Consider the following 21675-nt stretch of genomic DNA (forward strand, 5'->3'; position numbering starts at 1 on the left):
ATGTCGGAGAGAAGACACTCAACCCAGGGAAGGGGTGGGCAGGTAAAAGTAAATGCTTAGCAGAGACTGGAGAAGGCCAACGTGCAGAAACCTGGGAGCCGTTCCAGGCTTCCCTCCCAGCTTCCATCAGACCTGTCCCTGCGCACTGCTGGGCTCCCGGCTCCAGCCACACCCAGGCACCGAGATTCCAGGGCAGCATGGGTGTTCTTCCACAGAGACACACACCGTCTGTTTACAAACTAGAGATATAAACCTTTATTTCACAACTCTGTCAGAGTTCGCTTTCTAGTAAGACATGTACTGAAGACACAGTTTAAAATACTGGGACAGCTGCGGATGCCGGGGCCTTCCAGGCAGGGGCGAAGACGCGGGCACTCCGGGGCCGATGCGTTCCTGGGGCTTTCAGGCCACAGACCGGGGGCATCGGTATCGTCCAACCCCAGTTTTACTTTGAGCCACCTCCTTTTTTGGGGCTGTTAGTCCTCATTTCATGCCAAATTTTCACTAGAGGCTCCCTGTTCTTCCAAATGAGTTCATGACCGTAAGTAATATACCATCTGGGGAAATAAAAACAGAGCAGGCCCAACATTCAAACAGTGTGACATACAAATGGTGAGTACAATGGTATCAAACTGACATTTAAAAATTAGTGCCACTGTCGTTTACTACCTAGCTTATTAGAACAGCTGATTGGTTTACCTGCTATGAATCTTGCTATGAATCTTTACCTTCTATGAGTTACCTCTAACATATGGCGTACGGAAAAGGTCTAGGAAGGGCGAGACCACCTGTGACTGAGCCGAACGGTCTAAGCGCTTCCTTCACCACACTCCTCTGGGTTCACCACAGCCCGGCAAGTCAAGCCTCCCTTCCCCTGTTACAGAGGGAGGGAGGGAGCCCCGTCTGAGAGAAGGTAATCTGCCCAAGGTGCTAACAGCAGTTCAGACTGAGTCTCAACCTGGTGAGAAAATTCACAAGTAGAACTTACTAATGATGGCTAGTTTAAACGTTTCTCATCATTTTCCACCTGGCTACACAAAGGGTCATCTACTGATCCAAATTCTGCCCACCTTTTAAATTATGGTTCCAATCCCCACTCTCCTGTTAAAAACTGCCTAAAAGGAGCCTGAGGCAATATGCTGAGGAAGGGGAAGCACAGAGAGTTTTAGTCTTAACTTGCTCACAAACGGCTAAGAATCACAGCAGGCAAGTGTGACTCAGGCCCGTGCTCTAACACTGTGCGGTACTTACTGCAGCAGGAGGGGGCATCTACTATAAGCTGAGGAGCCGGAGTGAGTGACAGACAGGAAGGGCCTGCTTTTGAGAAGTCGAGAGGTCTAGGTTCTGCAAGACCAGGTGCTCTACCGGAGGCAGCACGGGCTACACGTGTAACTCAGGGGCATGAGCCTCCTGTCCTGGGGGAGAGGCTTGGAGGGCTTACTGGACGAGGTGGGGCTGATCTGAAACAGCTGTCCTGAAACCTTTATTTCTGCCCTCGTTTCCCCAGATTCCTTGTCCCAAGGCAAAGACCAGGCTTTGTTGATCTTGGCGTTTCCCAGATACCTGACTGGAAAAAATGCTCCATTTGCTTTAGATTGGTACCAGATTAGCAGCAGCTTAAGGTTTTACCACTTTTAAATGTTGAGCATTTTTTAATTATAAAGTGACTGAATTGTACCTAAATCTTAATATTCACTCAAAACAGTTAAAGTCTGATCATAAAAATAATCACCATTAAAGTTTCAAAAGATTAAGAAAATCAGTAAACTTACAGAAAGAAAAAAAGATATTTAAAAAACATGCAAATTAATAGGCATGTAACAGAATTCTTTTGGACTTAGAATCAAATTCTATGGTGAACTTATTAGAACAAGAGAAAGTACCACTCTAAGATTCAAATGCAATTATAAAACTCTTGCAAGAAATGAATCACTTGTCAGATACTCTCCATTAATAGTGTTCTTCCCAAATTTTTTTAAGCTACTTATTTTAAGCGAAGAATCAAATACTTTATTTAATCTTATAGGTACACTGTTCTGATTATATGTGTAAATTAAAATGTAATTGGTTATTTGGCTAAGTTTAAATTAGGAAAACACTTCAAAACAATTTAGCCTCACAGTCTGGTGCTCAGTCTGAAACTCTAGGTCTGCAGTGACCTTGTGACCTTGGGCAAGTCCCCTTCTTTAAGCAGCTTCCTTCTGTAAAATGGAACGCCCCACAGGATTTTCAGAGTATTACTTATTACCCTCAGTCCTTAGCTCAGACATACAGCAAATATTCACTATATGTTAGCCATTAGTACTGCAACAGTACAAGGTTAAGGCCATAAAATTTGGTGAGGGACACGAAGCCAAGGAAATGTACAGGAGGATGCCAATGGACTCTTTGCCATTGTAAAGATTTCGAAACCTGGATTAAAGATGAGTTCAGGATGACTGAGATGGAGTAAATGAAAGAAGCTGAAATTAGAAACAGCAAAGAGAAAGGATTCCTCTGCCTTTCAGATCCTAGACGTTAAAATGCATTTGATCCAATTATTTTCAGAATGGAAAAAGGTCATCTAATTATAGTTCAGAAGAATAAAAACCTGCTGGGGAGAAAATCCTTTAAGTATACATGGGAAGCTCCAGATAAATTTAGAGTTCATAAAACAGAACCCTTTTTCATAAGTCTTTATGTTTCTCATACTGTAATATCAGGTCAGTTTCTACTATTTATAATGTGCTGCTGTTAAAGCTAGAACTCACATATGCTATTCTTTAATCACCACTGAAAATTAAAAATGGCATTTAATTCCACCGCCTACTGGGCAAAACTCCTCCACTTAGAATAGATTTTCCTACTTAAAAAAAATTAACACTTAAGTTTTCTTTAAATTAAAACACTTAATTGTCATGAAACAAAGTAAAAACTAAGTGAAGGCAAAAGGCAACATTTATACAAGGAGAGAGGCCACCGGGGGACCCCCCAGTCGGGCAGCTGGCAGCTCTGCTGCGGGGGGCCTGTGTGGGCAGAGGGGCTCCGGGAGTGCTGAGGGCGGCTCTGCGGCAGAGATGCTGTGTGCGGTGCTGTTTTAGGCAGAACCCACTGCCTGAAGCACAAGCGAAAGACCTTGTGGCCACAACGCACCTGTCCTCAACATGGTACGACAGGGCTTTGGGTGCGGGTTAAAGTCTCTGCTCTGCTACTCAAGAGCTGTCTGACCTGAGGGACAGCACTTCTGAGCCCACCCATAAAACGGGGGTAACAGTGTATCGTAAGCTCGGTGCCCGCCACACGACAGAGGCTCAGTGAGCGGTCACCAGCGGTTTCTGACGCCTGGCCCGTCACGCAGCATCAGGGACACACTCCCTGCAGGCAGAGCACAGCTCTGCGCACGCAGTGTGCGCGCCTAGCGCCTGTGCAGTGGAGGTCAGGGTCGGCTCTGGGCAGGGGAGAGGAAGCCTGAGACTGAGGAAAGAAGACAGGTGGGCTGGGGGCTGGGATTCATGACAGGTCAGGAGTCAGCGTGACCCGAGGTTAAAAGTACGGTCTCTCTCTACAAATGACTGAGGCGGGTGGGGGGCCAATATTCTCATGTCCCACCTCACATGGTGAAACTGGGCAAGGCCAAAGCAAACCCTGTTGCGGATTCCTCGCCCTCCCAACCCCACCTGCCCCTGCCTTACTCTGCCTTCCTTGGGGGTGGGAGAAGAAAATGCCCTGAAAAAGCAGCACAGCATCAATCATACTCCGACTTACATTCCAAAGAGAGCTCCCCCAAGATGTGCCGCGTGATCGAAAAACTTCCATCCCAGGACCATCCCTGCTGTGTCCATGGCAATAATGGCTTTTAGGGCCTGCAAGCCAGCAAAAGAGAACAGAACTGGTACAACTGACTCCTCCAGCACGGCCACTTCCAATTTAGGGGCGATACCACAGTCAATATAAAGATATCACCACTGTCCCCACACTTCACGCCACGAGGACACTCACATTCCCTGCCGTGAACGTGAACATCGGAAGGAAGATGATGGCGAGCCTCCCGTCTGGGACCTTGGTGCAGACAGCGGCGAGCACGGTCATGATGGCGCCTGACTGCGAATGAGCACACGCGGAAACGTGAAACTCTCAGCACGCCACTGCGCAGTGACCACAACATCTAAAGGAGCGATACTTTCCCAGAAAGTTAGTAAGCCACACATTTCTAGGGAGCACAAAGCTTACAAGCTTTCAGTTACTAATGCACAAAATGTAGCGCAGAGGGGTTCCCAGTCCATCACATAGTAACCGCCTGGCAAGGACTTAACTGCAGGCGGAAGATGTGTACCCAGCATGTGAGTGCCGAATGAACTCCAGGGACCGTGTTAAATGTGTCGACTGCTTCATTTCATTTAATAGCTAAAAAAGAACTTCTCAAACTTCAACAACAAAGCCCCCCAACCAGAGAGCGAGCATGCACTGCCCAAAGAAACTCCCATGTGTGGAATTTCTTTTAAGTAGACCCCAGTAAGTGATGTATATACACTGCAATATCTAGAGCAGCCACTGAGTTATACAAGGAGATACACTCTAAGACACTACAGATAAACCAAAATGGAATTCCAAGTGAATATGCCGTAGTGACCATTTTATTTTACTTGAAACCTTGTAAAGAAGAGACTAAAGAGCCCTGGCTGGTGTGGCTCAGTGGATTGAGTGCTGGCTTGCGAACCCAAAGGTCCCCAGTTCGATTCCCAGCCAGGGCACAAGCCTGGGTTGCAGGCCAGACCCTGGGTTGGGGGCCTGTGAGAGACAGCTAATTAATGATGTTTCTCTCACACATCAATGGTTCTCTCTCTTCCCCCTACTTCCCCTCTCTCTAAAAATAAATAAATTTCTTTTTTTTTAAAAAAGAAGAGACTAAAGACATTTTCCTGACTAAGTAAGAGAATTCACTTTATGTTCAGGTTAGGTCAGTGATAGTTAAGTCAATGAAATTACTATAAACAGATTATCACAATGTCAGAAAGCAAATTTGACCTATGATAAATTTGTAACTTCAAGTGAAAAAAATTTCTGTAACATTTTAACAAATACTGTTTCCTACAACATTTGACTGACCTTTGCCATCTCAAGATGAAGAATTATGTCTCTCAGAAAATAAACTTTTGAAAACCAGATTAGAGAAAAGCTTCCTGCCAATAACTAGTAAGAAACTCAATTTTTAAATGAGAATATGCGTAGCTCTAACTCAACAAAACCCTTACCAAAATCTAGCGCCCTTGACAAATTCTTGCTCTCTAGTGCCAATATGGCAATTGACAAATATTCTTTAATCATCTCCTTCATCATTTAACAAAGGATTATGATGAAGGCAGTAAAACTAATATTTCATATTTTCTAACACTATTTTATGATTTGTACTCCCCCTCCCCAGACTTCTCATTAAAAATACATTATACCTGGTGATTCAGTTTACTTGATTTTTTTTTTTTTTTAAATCAATGTGTAGTTGTCTCTCATGTAGCCCCCACTAGACTGCCTACAACCCAGGCACATGCCCTGACTGGGAATTGAACCGGCAACCCTTTGGTTTGCAGCCCATGCTCAATTCACTGAGCTACACCAGCCAGGGCCAGTTTACTTGAATTTTAACCAAGGATGAATGAAAGTGTTTGGGGATAACAACTGTCCTGCCAGGGCTCTATAGGATTTTGATGGATGAACAGGAACCGCCACTTCCACATCTCTTACTACTTGCTCCTTACTATGCTAAGCATGCTAAACACCCTTGTATTACACATTAGAAATAGGTGTATTATTCCCATTTTATATGGGGAAACTGCAGTTCAGAGAGGTTAAGTAATGTGTCCTACAAATCACATTTAGTGGGAGAGCTGGGATTCACACCCAGTCTAATTCCAATACCATGCCGCTATACTCCATTTATCCTAGACTTTAGTCTCTTATGTGTAAAGTGGGAGACAGCTGTCTGCAGACACGTCAAAATGCACCCCCAGACCCCGTCAGCTAATGAGAAAGTCTCCCTGCACTCAGAACCCCCATCTGGAGTACATGCAGCCTTTCAGAGTGCAGCAGACGTGGGTATAATGTCCTCTCCCTGACTAGCCTGAACTCACAGTCAGAGTCCACTCTGAGTCATCCCAGTGGTCTTCACTGCCTTCACATAATGGATGCATCATTGAATGAAATTTGAAATATATAAACTATACCAGCGCCAAATTTACATGGAAAACAAAAGTTCCATCAAGGAAAGACAAGGCTTACAAGGGCGCACCCAAAAGAAACTGGATTTATAAAAATTTGTGTATTTAATCTTACATATTTAAACTTCAGTAACCTTCAAAATACTCTCCGTTTGATGCAATACAGTATCGAGACTTTTTTCCACTCAAAACAGTTTTTGAACTCATTGATTCTGATGCCTTTTAGTGCTTCTGCCATTTTTGCTTCACCTCTTCCACACGGATAAACGTTTCTCCCCTTTAAGGACTTTTCTCATCGGGAAAATAAGAAAAAGTTGCCTGGGGTGAGACTGGGTGAATAAAACGGTGGGGCAGGGGAGTCACACTATTTGTGGTCGAAAACCACTGAATACTCATTGCGGTGTGAGCAGGTGCACTCCTCTGTCACCCATCCTGAAATGGGCAAATACTTTGAAAGAATCTTCAAAAAATTAAGGGAGGCTGAATGCAGCCTCTCACAACAATGCCAGCTGGTGCAGTGATACAGATGGATTCCTAGAACACTCACCTAGTGTGGGAAGCCTGTACTACAAGGAGCCCACCCTCCAGAAGATAATTCTGGTTTTTTGGGGACCCCCCCTCATAAGTTAAAAAAGGCATGAAGGTCATAGGACAATATATAGATCTGATTAGGAAAATTAAGTATACAAAATTCTGAGGAACACAGAAATCAAAGGATTATTTTACATAAGCACTCTTTACCAAAATTGAACCTTTTTAGAGTTGCTTTAAATATTAATTTCCTATTTGCATTTAAGTACATTAGTATTTAAATATGTACATAAGAAAGTGCAGTCTTTAGAGAAATATTATGTAAATATTTATATGTGCCTAGAAATCTGCCATGAAACTCAAAAGAAAACACATATGTAATTTAATTTTTTTAAGGCATCTGGAACATAGCTCCTGAGGGCAGGAATTCTGATCACCTTGCTCACTGGCTGTATGTATCCCCAGCTTCTAATACAGTGCCTAGGAGTCTAATCTGCAAAGTAGACACTCAAATACTGTCTGAATAGATAGTACCAGATTCAAATCTATAATCAGAACTTTCCAGTGCTAGATTAGGCTTTCTCTTTTATAGGAATCAGATACCCACTGTCCTGACTAGTCTTTTTAAAAAATATTTTAAATTAAAACAAACAAACAAACAAACAAAAATGCATTTTAGCCCTGGCTGGCATGGCTCAGCAGACTGAGTGCCAGTCTGTGGACCAAAAGGCTGCTAGTTTGATTCCTGGTCAGGACACAAGCCTGAGCTGTGGGCCAGGTCCCCAGAAGGGGGCGTGCGAGAGGCAACCCAATCAATATATCTCTCATGCATCAATGTTTCTCTCCCTACCCCTCTCTAAAAATAAATATATTATTAAAAAAACATTTTAAATTAGAGTTGATATACAATATTATATTAGTTTCAGGAGGACAACACAGTGATTCAACATTTATATACCTTATGAAGCGATCACCACAGTAAGTCTAGTAACCACCTGTCACTGTGAGCAGTTATATGAATGACTGTATTCCCTATGCTGTCCATCCCATCCCCACGATTTATTTTATCACTGGAAGTTTGTACTTCTTAATCCCCTTCCCTCTTTTCAGCCATCCCTCCACCTCACCCCCCCCCCCCCCCCCGCTTTGGCAATGATCAGTTTCTTCTCTGTATCTATCAGTTGTTTCTCTTTTGTGTTTTTTGTTCATTTGTTTTGTTTTTTAAATTCTGCATATAAATGAAATCATACGGTATTTGTCTTTCCCTGTTCAACTTAGTTCACTTGGTATAACACTGTATAGATCCATCCATGTGGCTGCAAATGGCAAGAATTCATTCTTCTAATGGCTAATGTTCCATTGTGATTTTGTGTGTATAATATATATATACACATATATAAATTTTAAAACATTTACAATAAAAATAATAAAAATAATTTATTTTTTTTAAGATTTTATTTATTTACTTTTAGAGGGGAAGGGAGAAGGAGAAGGAGAGAAACATCAATGTGTGGTTGCCTCTTGTGTACCCCTACTGAGGACCTGGCCTGCGACCCAGGCATGTGCCCCGACTGGGAAATGAACCAACGACCCCTTGCTTCACAGGCTGGCACTCAATCCACTGAGCCACACCAGCCAGGGCTAATAAAAATAACTTAAAAAAATATATAACATTACATCTTCATTCATCTCTTAATGGACACCTAGGTTGCTTTCATTATCTTCTTGACTACTTTTTTAAAGATTTTATTATTAATTTTTAGAGAGAGGAGAATGGAGGGAGAAAGAGAGAGAAACATCGTTCAGTTGCCTCCCGCACACCCCCAACTGCGGACCTGGCCTGCAACCCAGGCCTGTGCCCTGACAAGGAATCAAACCAGCAACCTTTCAGTTCACAGGCCAGTACTCAATCCACTAAGCCACACAAGCCAGAGCTTGAATATTCATGATATGTACTCTGGTCCAGTAAGCATATATAAATAGTCAATCGTTAAAAGCTGTATAGCCTCAAATTTACAAGGCTTTACAAATGTATAAATTCTAAACTAGATATACATTAGTTAGTAGAATTGTTTCAATCTTAATTTCTTGGCTTTGATAATTATACGGTCCTTCTGCCATTAACAGTAGCGTGAAGGGTATATAGAAACTCTTTGTACTAATTTTGTCACCTTTTTGTAACTCCAGAATTATTTCAAAATGAAGTTAAAACCTAAATTAAAAATTTTTTAATTGGAAATACTTACTGCTCCAAGTGATGGTCCATATCTTCCTGTGGCAACTTTACACACATAACTGACAAAATTGGAAATAACACCTAAGAAATAAGTCACATTTCAGTAATTTCAGTGAGGTATTAAAATGGTTTCCGCAGCTCATCTCCGCCCCAGAGACCAACGCGCCAGGTTTCTGCTTGGGTCACTACCGGGTGCAGGCACGAACTTATCCTGCACCTCTACCACTTCAGACGTTTGACAGGGACGGAAACGCCTGATCGCTGCACAGCCTGCTGGTGACACGGGGCCTTTTCCACTATCTCTCAGTCACCATTTTCCTCACCTGTACAACGAGGAGACTAGCTTCCAAACTCACCAACTGTCTGGGAATTCTCTGGGCTGAATTCCAAACACTAAATCTGAATCTCTGGAGTGGGACCAGGGAGTCTATATTTTACCCGGCCTGCCCAATGATTCTGCTGCGGATTTAGATCACATGATCCTTTACAGGTCCCTTTTGCTTCCATATCATCGGAGCCAAACGCTGTTCATCTACAAAACAACTTCCTGTAGAACAGTCACTAACGGCAACTACAACAGGCTCTTTGCACCTACAACACAACTAGTGTTGGGGAAGGAACTACACACTTACTCTTACTGGCCAGCGAAACTGCCCAGTTTCTAGTTTTAAGGGACTGGATGAACTTGAGTATTTAATTAACACCGATTAAGTACTAATTCTAAGCCTTGTGGTAGACGCTTCTATTTAATCCTGTCTACAACCCTTTGTCATCCTCAGAAAGGCATACAGTCTTTTCTGCAACAAGACACAGCTGGTAGAAAATGTATCTGAACCTGGGCCTTCAATCTCCAAGCTCAATGCTTTTATCACTACAGAATAACTGCCAGATATACTGTTTTAAGTGAAGGGATTTTAGAAATGAATTTTTATACTTCATGGCCTTAATTAAGTACATTTTTCAAAAAGAGAGAGAAATGAAATTTACCTGACCAATTGTCAATTCAGCAGCACCTGGGAATCTGGAATCCTGCACAACCATTTCCTGGTTGGAATAAGGAAATGCCATCTCCAGGACCACCACTGGAGGGCTCCCACGCTAACACACAGGCTTGCAAGAATAAACTCATTCTTGACAGTCTTACTGGATAGCTCAGATCTAAAGCTTTCTGGAAACTGAACACACTGTGGGAAATGAGCTTAAGATTCAGATGACTGAGACAGCTAGGAAGTCTGGGAATTACTTCTCTGCAAAATAGTGAGCCTGAGGCTAAAGAAACCAAGACCTAGTGACACAAAAATGACATGTTTAAGTTCAACACTAAACCTTAACTCCTGTCTACCTGGCTGATTTAAAACTAAACAGTAGTTGCATAATTCACGTAAGAGGAAACCTGCAAAATGAGAAGCAGGGAAGACAACAGCCCCAGCAGTCTATGGTAACCTTCTCTACATACAATCTGAGAAACAGATACGCACTGGGCACTTACTATCGTGCATGTAGGACATGGCTATGCCCTCTCCGGACAGGTGAGTGCCGATACTCTGAAAGGCCCAAGAACAAAGCTTATTACCTGCAGATAAGTACACTGCCATGAACTGCTCCTGACCCAGAATGTTTACTATGCTGGAGGAGAAGCTCCACAAAACGTACATATTTGCGGCCATGTGAAACAAGGAGAAGTGACTGAATGTGGACAGCAACATCGGAGAACAAAGGACCTCTACAAGAGAAAGAAAAACAGAGTATGATAATCATGGAACACAAAGCCAGCAAAAGGTTCCCATTTCAGTCTTTCCATTGCTATTGTGAAATCAAACATAGGAAACAAAACAGAGTCAGTTAAAAGGTTAAATAAGTTGGTCTACAAAAGCATTTTTCAAAGTGGTAAAAATATATCTTAAATCTCTTTTCTACTTATTAAGCAACCAATAAAAATTTTCAGTTCAACAAAAACAACTTGTCCTTACAGCAAAAGTTGGTTAGAAGGAAGAATTAAGAGTGCCCTGGCTGGTGTGGCTCAATGGTTTGAGTGCCAGCCTGCGAACCAAAACGTTGCCAGTTCGATTCCCAGTAAGGGCACATGTCTGGTGTGTGGGCCAGGCCCCCGTTTGGTGGCCTGCAAGAGGTAACTCATTGATGTATCTCTCACATGTTGATGTTTCTCTCCCTCCCTTCTCCTCTCTAAAAATAAATAAAATCTTAAAAAGATTTTTGTTTATTTTTAGAGAGAGGGAGAGGGAGGGAGGAAGACAGGGAGAGAAACATCAGTGTATGGTTGCCTCTCACATGCCCCCTACTGGGGACCTGGCCCGCAACCCAGGCATGTGCCCTAGACTGGGAAATGAACCAGGGACCCTTTGGTTTGCAGGCTGGCATTCAATCCAATGAGCTATATCAGCCAGGGCAAATAAACCAAAATCTTTTAAAAATAAAGAAAGAATTAGTAAATAATTTTAATTATAGACATGAGGTTGTACATAACAGTCTTCTCAAAGAGTAAATTTATAGTGATCACAAATCATAGGTCACTAAATAATATTTAGGTATCAGAATGTGCAAGGTACATTGTAGGTACCTGGGACATAATAGTAAGAGAGTGAGGTCCCTGTTCTCACAGAGCTTACAGTCTATCCTCTGATTTTGTTTGTAACTGTTAACAAGAAGTCATGCTTTTTATAGCATTTCAATTAGCATAAAGCATATTTTCATATTACCTCTATGTCAAAATAAAATCACACACTAGACTTACTTGAGGCTGGATTGGATGTGAAATATCTGATCATTGTCCGCTGTAGAGAAGGTACTCTCCATAAACAGAACACAAAAACATTTGCAGCTATGATACCTACAAAATAAATATTTGTAATTTAGGGAGGTTAAAAACAAGAGCAAAGAAAGTCTGTTACAAGTCCACCTGAATAAGATTTTCTCCCACAATTACGTAAGAGTTTTATATACTTGGGGAGAAAAGGTGGGCTAAGGAAAGTAAGTGAAAGCGGTGTTTTGAAGTACCGAAACTGACATGGGCTGGTAAAGTCAGAGAATTCCTGAAAGACGGCAAATGCTCTAGGAGCCAACTTCCTTCGCTCGGACCCATAGTTTATTACTTCACAACAGTCCACTCTTCCAATCATCAGATCTGTAACTGGTGTTTGAAAATGGCTAAGCCACAGACAGAAATAATGTACAGACTAGGTCCTTTGGCCAAGAGGAGAAGAGCTATATAACATCACTTCTTTTTTTACAAGGAATGGCACGCTTCTTAAACTTATGGACAGCTTATGAGACATCTATGATTATCTGTGTAGATGAAGATCCACATGTTTGACACAAATACTTATTACCTAAGAATAATCTGGAAGATTATTAATTCTTCCAGTAATAATCTGGAACATGTTTACTTTCGGAGTTGGGTGACTTTCATTTTTCTGTAAGAACTGATGCTACTAGAACTACCACTCAACTGAGTGGGTTTATTTAATGATAGAGTTAACTGTTTAATCACAAAACTGTTATTCTTGAAAACTAGAAACTTTTAAAAATACATTAATTTTATGTACCAAACCTCCTCGCACATAGTAGGCAATCCCCCACTTGAGTTAAAGGAATTTAAACATTTACTCATTCCTTCGGTCTCTAGGCATTGGGCAACCGGCGCTTGTAACACCTGCAATGCTGATAAGGACTGACTCCAGCATTCAGGTAAGAGGGTTTATTTTAGAGGATATTCATTTTACAGCACCTGCCAGCTGCTACATCTTGGAGTCACCTTTGGCTTCCATATTGCTTACTCTCTTAAGGCTCCTAGCTATCCCCTGGCATTCCCAGTCTCTCCAGTGTTTGTTCTCCTGCTTGAGAGGTAGGCAGGAAGGGAAGCTACCACTGTCATAGATTCTAAGGTATTTGTCCCATTTAACATCTGAAATCAGGATGCATCTTACCATTGGTGGTATGTCATAGATGAATTGGAAGCATTTTTTTTCTTTCTCCCAAGTAAATGGTGTTTTACTGCATTTCATTGAATTAATTCCGTCAATATTATCGGATTCGTACTAGTGGGGACTGTGACAGATTTATACCATCTCTGGTGAGAGAGACGATATTTATGAAAGGATGAGGAAAAGGAGTCCTCAGCAAGGCAAGTATGAGCACTGTGTGTGCCTCCTAATGAGGAGCCCTGCACTCTGGGTGGGGCAGGTGAGCAGAGGAAGGGCAGAACCGACTCAGAGGGAAGGAAAGACTCCTAAGTAAAGGAAACGAGCAGTGATTAGTGTGGTACTTTACGTGGGGTTTTTAGTTTCTTTGGGGAGAGTCAAACTTCTTTACTACCTAGAGAACTCTCTCAGGTCTGGGTTGTTGTACATAGCGACTGAGATATCTCAGGGTAAAAAAGACCTGCGAATAGTTTGGCCTAGGTTTCCATGATCGGAAAAATAGTCAGAGCTCTGCAGTTTGCTCCAATTGTGATTCAATACAAAGAGAGTAAGATAGGGTCCCTAGAACCTGCCTGCCAGGCTGAAAAATGGCAACTATTCTGCCTACTCTGCCAGTTCCACGGGCTACTTCCTGAAACCGGTGACATACAGCACACACGTCTGGAAATCATAAGCACCACGGCACTGTAGAGAATTAGAAAGCATCTCTGGCCGAACAGACTACAACTAGAGGAAAGACATGAAAAATGGAAACATAACCAAATATATCAAGGTCAACAGTAGCCAAAGAGTTAACATTGCCAAGTTTTCAACTCAAACACAGGAAATCTTTCTGGTAAATTATGACAGAACATGGCACCGCTACACACACACTGCAGCCCAAACCCCTCACTTCACAGACAAGTGGTCTATGATTAGGCACCCCGTCAGTCAACTACTGAACAAACATACCCAAATTATGTATACAAACCGCTATTATTCACTATAAAACACACTGACAAATTAAAAAGGAGAAAAGTAGCAAGTATTTTCTTCCTTGCATATCCCATTTTGAAGGCCAATTATAGATGAGAAAACTGTGGCTCTAAGAGTTACAAGTTTTCAAAGAGCCAAATTCAGTGGCCAAGCCAGAATTCTTAATGTAGAGCTCTTTGTACCAGACACATGGGTAGCCAAGAGAATTCCTTTTGACCCTGGTCACTCTAAAACTTTTAAACACCAGACAAAGGGCTCCTTATCTGCGAAAGAGTATAGGCTGTCTGCCAACAGTAGATCAAGAAAAGAGGATGTATAGCAATCCTAGGCCTAGCAGGCAGCAGCAACGTATGGGTAAAGGAGTCCAGTAGAACTGACTGTCTCCTTACACTATAAACTGGGCAAAAGGCCCACCCTCTCAGCCTCAGTTTCCTGTTCCGTAAAATGGGGGTAATAAAATCTACCGTAAAGAGTTGAATGATGTAGTGGTCACATAGTATGGTAGGAAGGGAGTGGCCTTTTCAGGTCTGAATCCTAGGTATGTTGCTTAGTAGCTTTGTGGCCTATGGCATTTCATCCCCTTCCCTTCAGTTTCCTCACTTATAAATAGATAATACTCCTACATCTCACTAACATTGTAGTGAGGCATAAGATAGTACATACACCTCATGTGCAGATGCTCAAAGAGCAACAGTTTCGCCCTGGCTGGTGTAGCTCAGTGGACTGAGTGCGGGCTGCGAACCAAAGCGTCACCGGTTTGATTCCCAGTCAGGAGAAATGTCTGGGTTGCAGGTCAGGTCCCCAGTTGGGGGCACCCAAGAGGCAACCACACATTGATGTTTCTCTTCCTCTCTCTCTCCAAAAAAAAAAAAAAAAAAAAAGAGTAACAGTTTCTTCCCCTTCCTTCCCTTTTAAGAAATAGAATTGCTAAAGGTCTCTGCTTGTATCTCCATTTAGAAGAGTGTTACTTGCCTCCTCCGACTCAGTAACTTCTTGAATAAGCTTGGTACTATTGAGTTGGGAAGGTTGCAGCGACCTGAGTTCCTACCTTTACCAAAAGTGATGCAGTAGATTACGTCAGTGAGAATAATGAAGGACCTCCAAAAAATATTTCATAAAAACAGTGAAAAAATTGGCAAAAACTGTTAGAATCCACTTTTTCAGAACTCTAGAAACTAGCCAAAGGCTTGCAACAATCCAGTATTTAAGACAAATAGCAGAATCCTGATTAAGAACAGTAAACCCAAGGCATTTTAATTGCCTTAGACCCATACCCCACTTTTCAGCTCTAAGTTATCCTTGAAAACAATCGACTTTTCCAGTGCAGCAGCTTGGCAAACACCAGAGGTAAGAGAGTGGACATTCCCAAAGAATTTTATCATCTGACCTATCAGATAACAGTTCCCGAGAAGACCCCACCCACCTGCAAGGCAACTGTGTATATTTGATTTGACTGGTAACTGTAGTGCAAAACCCCTTTTCCAAGCGCACATTTGTCAAATACAATGACAGGCCAGTGGTTTAAGTTTGCGGCTGCCTCACGTGGGGGATAATATTTGGGGCAAACAAGAGACTGAACAAGGCCATGATCTCTTCCTGTTCTGTGTGTGCATGTGTTGTTGTTTCCTGCTGGAACTACAGGGGCCGTGAAGATGGCGTCTACCAGCCATTTGGATGCTCTTCCAAGAATCACATGTCCAAACCACCCAGATGTGATTTTAGTGTTGGACTTAAGAGCTTGTGATATATGTCCGGAGTATGGGCTGGTTGTAGGTGGGTTATCGATGTGGGATCTGAATGGAGAACTTTCAGCAGAGATAAAGCAAAAAAAAAACCCATCTTGAGTTGGAGATTCTCAGAATCTTCTTCTGGGTAATGGAGATTTGTCTACCATGATTGGCAAAGGTATAGGAACTGCAAGTTCTGATGAATTTGACAATTCTAAGTACCAAAATCGGAGAATAATGAACAGTTATGATCGAGCACTAATTGAATTCATTCAAGGAAATTACTACCACGGCAGGCAGAATCAACTTCCCTAGAAATACAGTTAATTGAACAAATAATTTACTCAAGCAAGTGTATGAACATAAGGGCTTGAAGGGAAGAGCTAATGATGCCATAGCTTCTGCATGTCTCTACTGCCTGTAGACAAGAAGGGGTTCCTAGGACATTTAAAGAAATATGTGCTGTATCATTAATTTCTATGAAAGAAATTGGTCTAAATTTTAAACTTATTTTGAAAGCTTTAGAAACCAGTATGGATCTGATTACAACTGGAGTCTTCATATCTAGGTTTTATTCCAACCTTGTCTTCCTAAACAATTGCAGATGGCAGCTACATATACAGCCTGTAAAGCTATGGAATTGGACTTGGTTCCTGGAAGGAGTCCAATGGATCTGTGGTGGCAGCAGCCATTTACTTTGCCTGTTGTACAAAACCTATATAAAGTACTGGATTGAGCCTTAGGAAAAACAAAAGATACGGTATGCATTACAGGGCTATATATTAATTGCTTGGCATTATGTATTTCTTCATAATAAGACACGTAAAGCCAGTTTCCAATTGTGATTTTATTAACTAAGACTGACTGGAATGTCATGCCTGAAGGAAGCATGCATGCCTGGACTGTGGCTGTTACCAGAAAGCCTTGAGGAACAAAAATTGACTTTTGAAGCCAATAAAAGCCCATTGGAGAAACGGCCCGGTACCGCGTTTCATCTTGTGCTTCGTAGCAGTCTTTGCAAATAAGGAGTGAAGGTTACTTTCCTGAAAAATGTCAAGAAGGAATCTCAAAACACAATGGGAACCTTAAGGAATGTACGTACTGTAGGCAAAGCCTGGTGTGTGTGGCTTGGCTTCTGGACCATGAGGGTTCACTAAAAGCTCAACCTAAAGTCTCCTTGTTTAAGTTCCAGCAGAGCAGTCTTAAAAGGCCTATGTGATCAATTGCTATTCCTGTTGTATTTATGCAAATAATCAGGTCACATTGAAACTAGACTTAATATAGTAAATAAATTGGTCTTAATTTGGCTCTTTAATAAAATGAGGGTAATTTTAGGGAAAAAAATTATGTTTCAATGAAAACTATTATACACAATTATGGAAAAGTAGACTCTAACTCAGTGAACTGTCCATAAAATTTTATTTCTCTTCTATGAACTAGCCTGGATCCTGATTTCTCCAGTTTTCTTTCAAACTAATGTTTCATTTTTCTTTCACCCTTTAATTTGGAATTATTAAGAACTACTAATGCAATGTCAACCATACAGAATTTACCTGAGCATCTAATATAACCAAAGGTATTTGAACTACATTATTTAAAAACAATCTATCGCCCTGGCTGGTATAGCTCAGTGGATTGAGTGTGGGCCTGTGAACCAAGGTGTCACCGGTTGGATTCCTAGTCAGGGCACATGCCTGGGTTGCAGGCCAGGTCCCTGGTGGGGGTTGCACAAGAGGCAACCACAGATTGATGTTTCACTCCCCCTCTTTCTCCCTGCCTTCCCCTCTCTCTAAAAATAAATAAATAAAATATTTTAAAAAATAAGTAAAAACAATCTATCAAATTGTCACTGCTTAATTTCATTCCAGCAAAAGCCTTGCATTTGGAAGTCTTCTCATCTGACACTCTTGCAGACTCAGAAACTGGTTTATAATTTGTTGTGTTCATTAACCTTTTTATTCTTTCTGTTTTCATAGAATGTATACTATGACCTTGTTTATCTGGTTTCTCTGTCAAATCCTTGGGGGTTATCTGGTTAGATTCTGCAGAAGCAACACCTTCCTCCTATAGGCAGGGATGCTAATCACTGAGAACAACTGCTCAGACTGTTGGGTCTGCACAGAGTTCCCCACCATGGCCTCCGCCAACCTGCTGTGGAGGATCCACTCAAAATCAGACATGCTGGGACGAGCTGCAAGGCTGGAAGGCTTCTATCCCCCCTTCAAACAGACACATAAAAAGATGCCTTCCATCGTAAAAGACCAGGCTAACCACACCAAGCCATAGCTCACGTGCGGTTGGGACGGTATAGGGTGGCTGTCAACATTATAGGCAGAAGTGCGGCAGCACACACCCATATGTATTAAACGCAGACATGAGACTGCAAAATAAAACTGTGCAACTCATAGGATGAATGCCAGCAACCCTGTGCGAGAATATTATGGTACTGACTGCTACAGGCTATTGGTGGCATTCCCTCCTCCCAGGTGTGACTGGTTTTCTTATTGCACTTTTAGTCTTAGGGTATAGCCTCTACTGTGTCTGTAATGTAGAAATAAAAAGTGCCAACGCTCTCACCACCCAGTGAAACCCTGTCCAAAAAAAATGGACACAACAATTATAAAATGAAAAAACAATGCTGGGGTGGAGTGTTGGGTAGCTCAAGACATGGCTCCTTCCACCACCTATGATAAAAGGCTGGCCAGAGAGCCCCTGGCTAGAAGGAATATGTACTGTTTTGGAAATGGATTGTAATTCCCTCCTTATCCCATTTTGGGAGTACCTTCCTGCCCTGTGACTGCTTCTTGACCTTCTCTTTCTGTGTGTAGACACAGAGGCAGTCACGCATAGGGCTTATGCCTCCTTTGTCTGGGACCCCTTAAAACAAGTCTCGGACACAGGGGTGCAGTCCTGCTTTGCTGACCTGCCGCCATCAGTCTCCCTGTAATGTGAGTAACAAAGGCTATGACTGCTCCACCCAGTCGTTCTTATGGATTTTTCAGCTTATCTGATTGAGAAGTCCAGATCCCTGGACTTGACCTCCTATGTTACACTCTTTTTTTGTCCTCTTCTCTTGTTTTGTTTATTTATTTATTTTTTGGAGAGGGAAAGAGAGGGAGAAAGAGTGGGAGAGGAACATCAATATGTGGTTGCTTCTCATGCACCCCCAACTGGGGACCTGGCCCGCAACCCAGGCATGTGCCCTAGACTGGGAATCGAACCAGCGAACCTTTGATTTGCAGGCCAGCAGCATTCAACCACTGAGCCACACCAGCCAGGGCTCTTGTTTGTTTTAAGGACACAAATCACTGAATTCAGGGCCCATCTTAATCTAGTAGGATCTCACTGTAACTAGTTACACCTGCGAAGATCCTACTTCAAATAAGATAATGCTCTGAATTTCTAGGTGGACATGAATTTTGGGGGACAATATTCAACTTATTGTAACTGATGAATTCTAGCAAGCATAAAGAACTGACACCAGTCCTTTTCAAATGCTTCCAAAGAACAGAAGCGGAAGGAACATTTCCCAACTCATTCAATGCATCCAGTATTATCTTGATATTAAAACCAGCTCTAGCCAGATTGCTCAGTTATAGTTGGAGTGTTAACCTGCACACCAAAAAGCTATGGGTTTGATCCCTTGTTGGGGGGCATATATGAAGCAACTGGTCTATGTATGTCTCTGTCTCTGTCTCAAATCAATAAACAAATCCTCCACTGAGAATTAAAACAAAGACATCAGAAGAAAATGACCCATATCCCTTTTGAACATAGATGGAAAAATCCTCAAGAAAATATTAGCAAATCAAATCCAGCAGCATAAAAAAGGATTATAAACCATAACCAAGTACAATTTATCCCAGGAATGCAAGATTGGTTCAACATATGACAATCAATAAAAGTAATACTCCATATTAACAAAGGTGGAAGACTCACAATTCCCAATTTGAAAGCTTACAACATAAGATACAATAATCAAGATAGTATGGCGTGAGAATAGATGAACATATCAATCGAACAGCACTGAGAGTCCAGAAGTCCATCCATACATGTATGGTCAATTGCTTTTTTAACATGGTCCCAAGACAATTCAATGGATAAAGAACAGGTTTTTCAACAAATGGTGCTGAGACAAGTAGATGTCCAAAACAAAAAGAATGGAATTGAACCACTACCTCACACTGAATACAAACATTAACTCAAAATGAATCAAAGGCCTAACTGTAAAAGCTGTAACTTTAAAACTCTTAGAAGAAAACAGGGACTTCCCACCAAGATGGAAGCGTAGGTAGACACCCCGTGTCTCCTCACACAACCAAAAGGACAACAAATTTAAAAACAAAAACAACCAGAACTGACAGAAAAATCAAACTGTATGGAAGTCCAACAACCAAGGAGTTAAAGAAGAAACATTCATCCAGACCAGTAGGAGGGGCAGAAAGGGGCAGAGATGGGCAGCCGGGCAGAGAGGACTCACAGCAAGGAAGCAGCTGGAGGACTGGAGCAGGCGAGGTTGTAGCTGGCAGGCAAGGCAGCAGCTGGAGGACCAGGGGAATGCCCAATATAGTAAAGTCAGGATTCTGCTGAGCTAACAGGAAAGCCTGGAAAGTACCTCACAGGTATTCCTGGAAGGTGGAAAGGTAGGGGAAACACTCTGCATGGGTGTTGCCTAGGGAACTCCAGTGCAGGCTTTAAAGCCTTGTAGATCAAGGCTATACAGAACAGGAAACTAGCTGAAATGTAAAAGCACAAGTCTAACTTTGACAAATGCAACCAGAATGCAACCTCACCCTACAAATACCAAGTGAGCTTGTAAAAACTTTTTTTCAGAGCAATGTGAGGTTTGGGAGTATTTCTGTATAACAATAGCGATTAAGACCAAAAAAAAAAAAACCCACCAAAAATCCCCAAACCAACCAATCGAATAAACAAAAAGGATTAAGACCAGTTCTCTAACACATCTGAAAAAGTGATTCCCAAGGACAGGCTGAGATAGAAGAGTCCAAAAACAAACAACTATAGGGACTCTGAACCTGACATCAGTTCTAAGGAAGAGAGGTTTTTCACCTATTTTTGGACAGGGGGGAGGGAGGGAGAAAGAAAGGGAGACAAACGTCAATGTGAGAGAGAAACTTCCTTCAGTTGCCTCTCCTATGCGCCTCGACCAAGGACCAAACCCACAACCCAGGCATGTGTGCTGACCAGGAATCGAACCAGCAACCTGTCACTTTGTGGGACGACACCCAACTAATTGAGCCATACTGGTCAGGGATGGACTCTACCTTAATACAACAAATTACAGATATCCCTTATGATTTGAACTGTTCTTATCCAAACCTAACAATCAAAAAGATATAAATAAATTTGAGATATTGCTTGCTGTAACAAGTTCAGGAACCAAATGCATTTGGATAGAACATTGTGCTACCTGAACTTGCAAGAGCCAAAATCTTGCCTTCCAAATTTATGAGTCCATTAGATTCAGATACAAAAAAATCTTTACATAAAATGTTGGTATAACTGTGAAATCTTCAAGCCACTAGCGCCTTCACGCTGCCATTGTCTGGGTATAAATACTATAAACCAAAGCAGCACACTGGTCTCACAGAGCTTTGAAACTCTAGGTCAGTGGCTTCCTAAGGATCTGTCAAGTTTTTTTAAAATACAAAAAGGAAAAAAATTAACACTCAGATAACATCAATAATCCAAGGAAAGGGAGTGAAACAAGTGAATCTGTCACCCCATAAATCTATCCTCAATTAAAACCAGGAGCTGAGCCAACCTCACTTAGGGTCAGCCTACGGGAAGCAATCAGGAGAGCTCAGCAGGTAAGAACTGGCACCTCTGAAAAGAGACAAGACGTAACTAAAGCACAAGTTTATTAACCATGAGAATCTTAGTATGTAGTTCACTGATTATTAAGCATCACTAATAAATGTTGTAAAATTAGAGTCACTACTACCACAATAATTATTTCCCACAAGAGAAACCTGAGGTGACACTGAACGACTCAAAAGAGTTTTCCTCAGCCTTCAGAAGTCACGTAGATAATGTCACAGTGAGGATTTAAGACT

General features: G+C 41.9%; 1 protein-coding gene and 1 pseudogene across 3 annotated transcripts in view; one reads left to right on the top strand and one right to left on the bottom strand.

Moving 5' to 3' along the window:
* Window positions 1–231: 231 nt before the first annotated feature.
* The window catches only part of PARL (presenilin associated rhomboid like), a 34659-nt gene continuing 13215 nt past the window's right edge, over window positions 232–21675 (bottom strand). For all 3 annotated transcript variants that reach the window (XM_024564047.3, XM_053918138.1, XM_053918139.1), the window contains 6 exons: window positions 11711–11806; window positions 10532–10681; window positions 8969–9039; window positions 3979–4080; window positions 3745–3842; window positions 232–557 (listed from right to left, as the gene is read on the bottom strand). In XM_024564047.3, the coding sequence (XP_024419815.1) occupies window positions 446–557; window positions 3745–3842; window positions 3979–4080; window positions 8969–9039; window positions 10532–10681; window positions 11711–11806 (629 nt within the window). In that variant the 3' untranslated portion in view covers window positions 232–445. The remainder of the gene's footprint in view (window positions 558–3744; window positions 3843–3978; window positions 4081–8968; window positions 9040–10531; window positions 10682–11710; window positions 11807–21675) is intronic.
* On the top strand, window positions 15524–16348 carry LOC128780204 (transcription initiation factor IIB pseudogene; annotated as a pseudogene).

The sequence above is a fragment of the Desmodus rotundus genome, chromosome 2 (assembly GCF_022682495.2).
Source record: "Desmodus rotundus isolate HL8 chromosome 2, HLdesRot8A.1, whole genome shotgun sequence".
Lineage (NCBI taxonomy): Eukaryota > Metazoa > Chordata > Mammalia > Chiroptera > Phyllostomidae > Desmodus > Desmodus rotundus.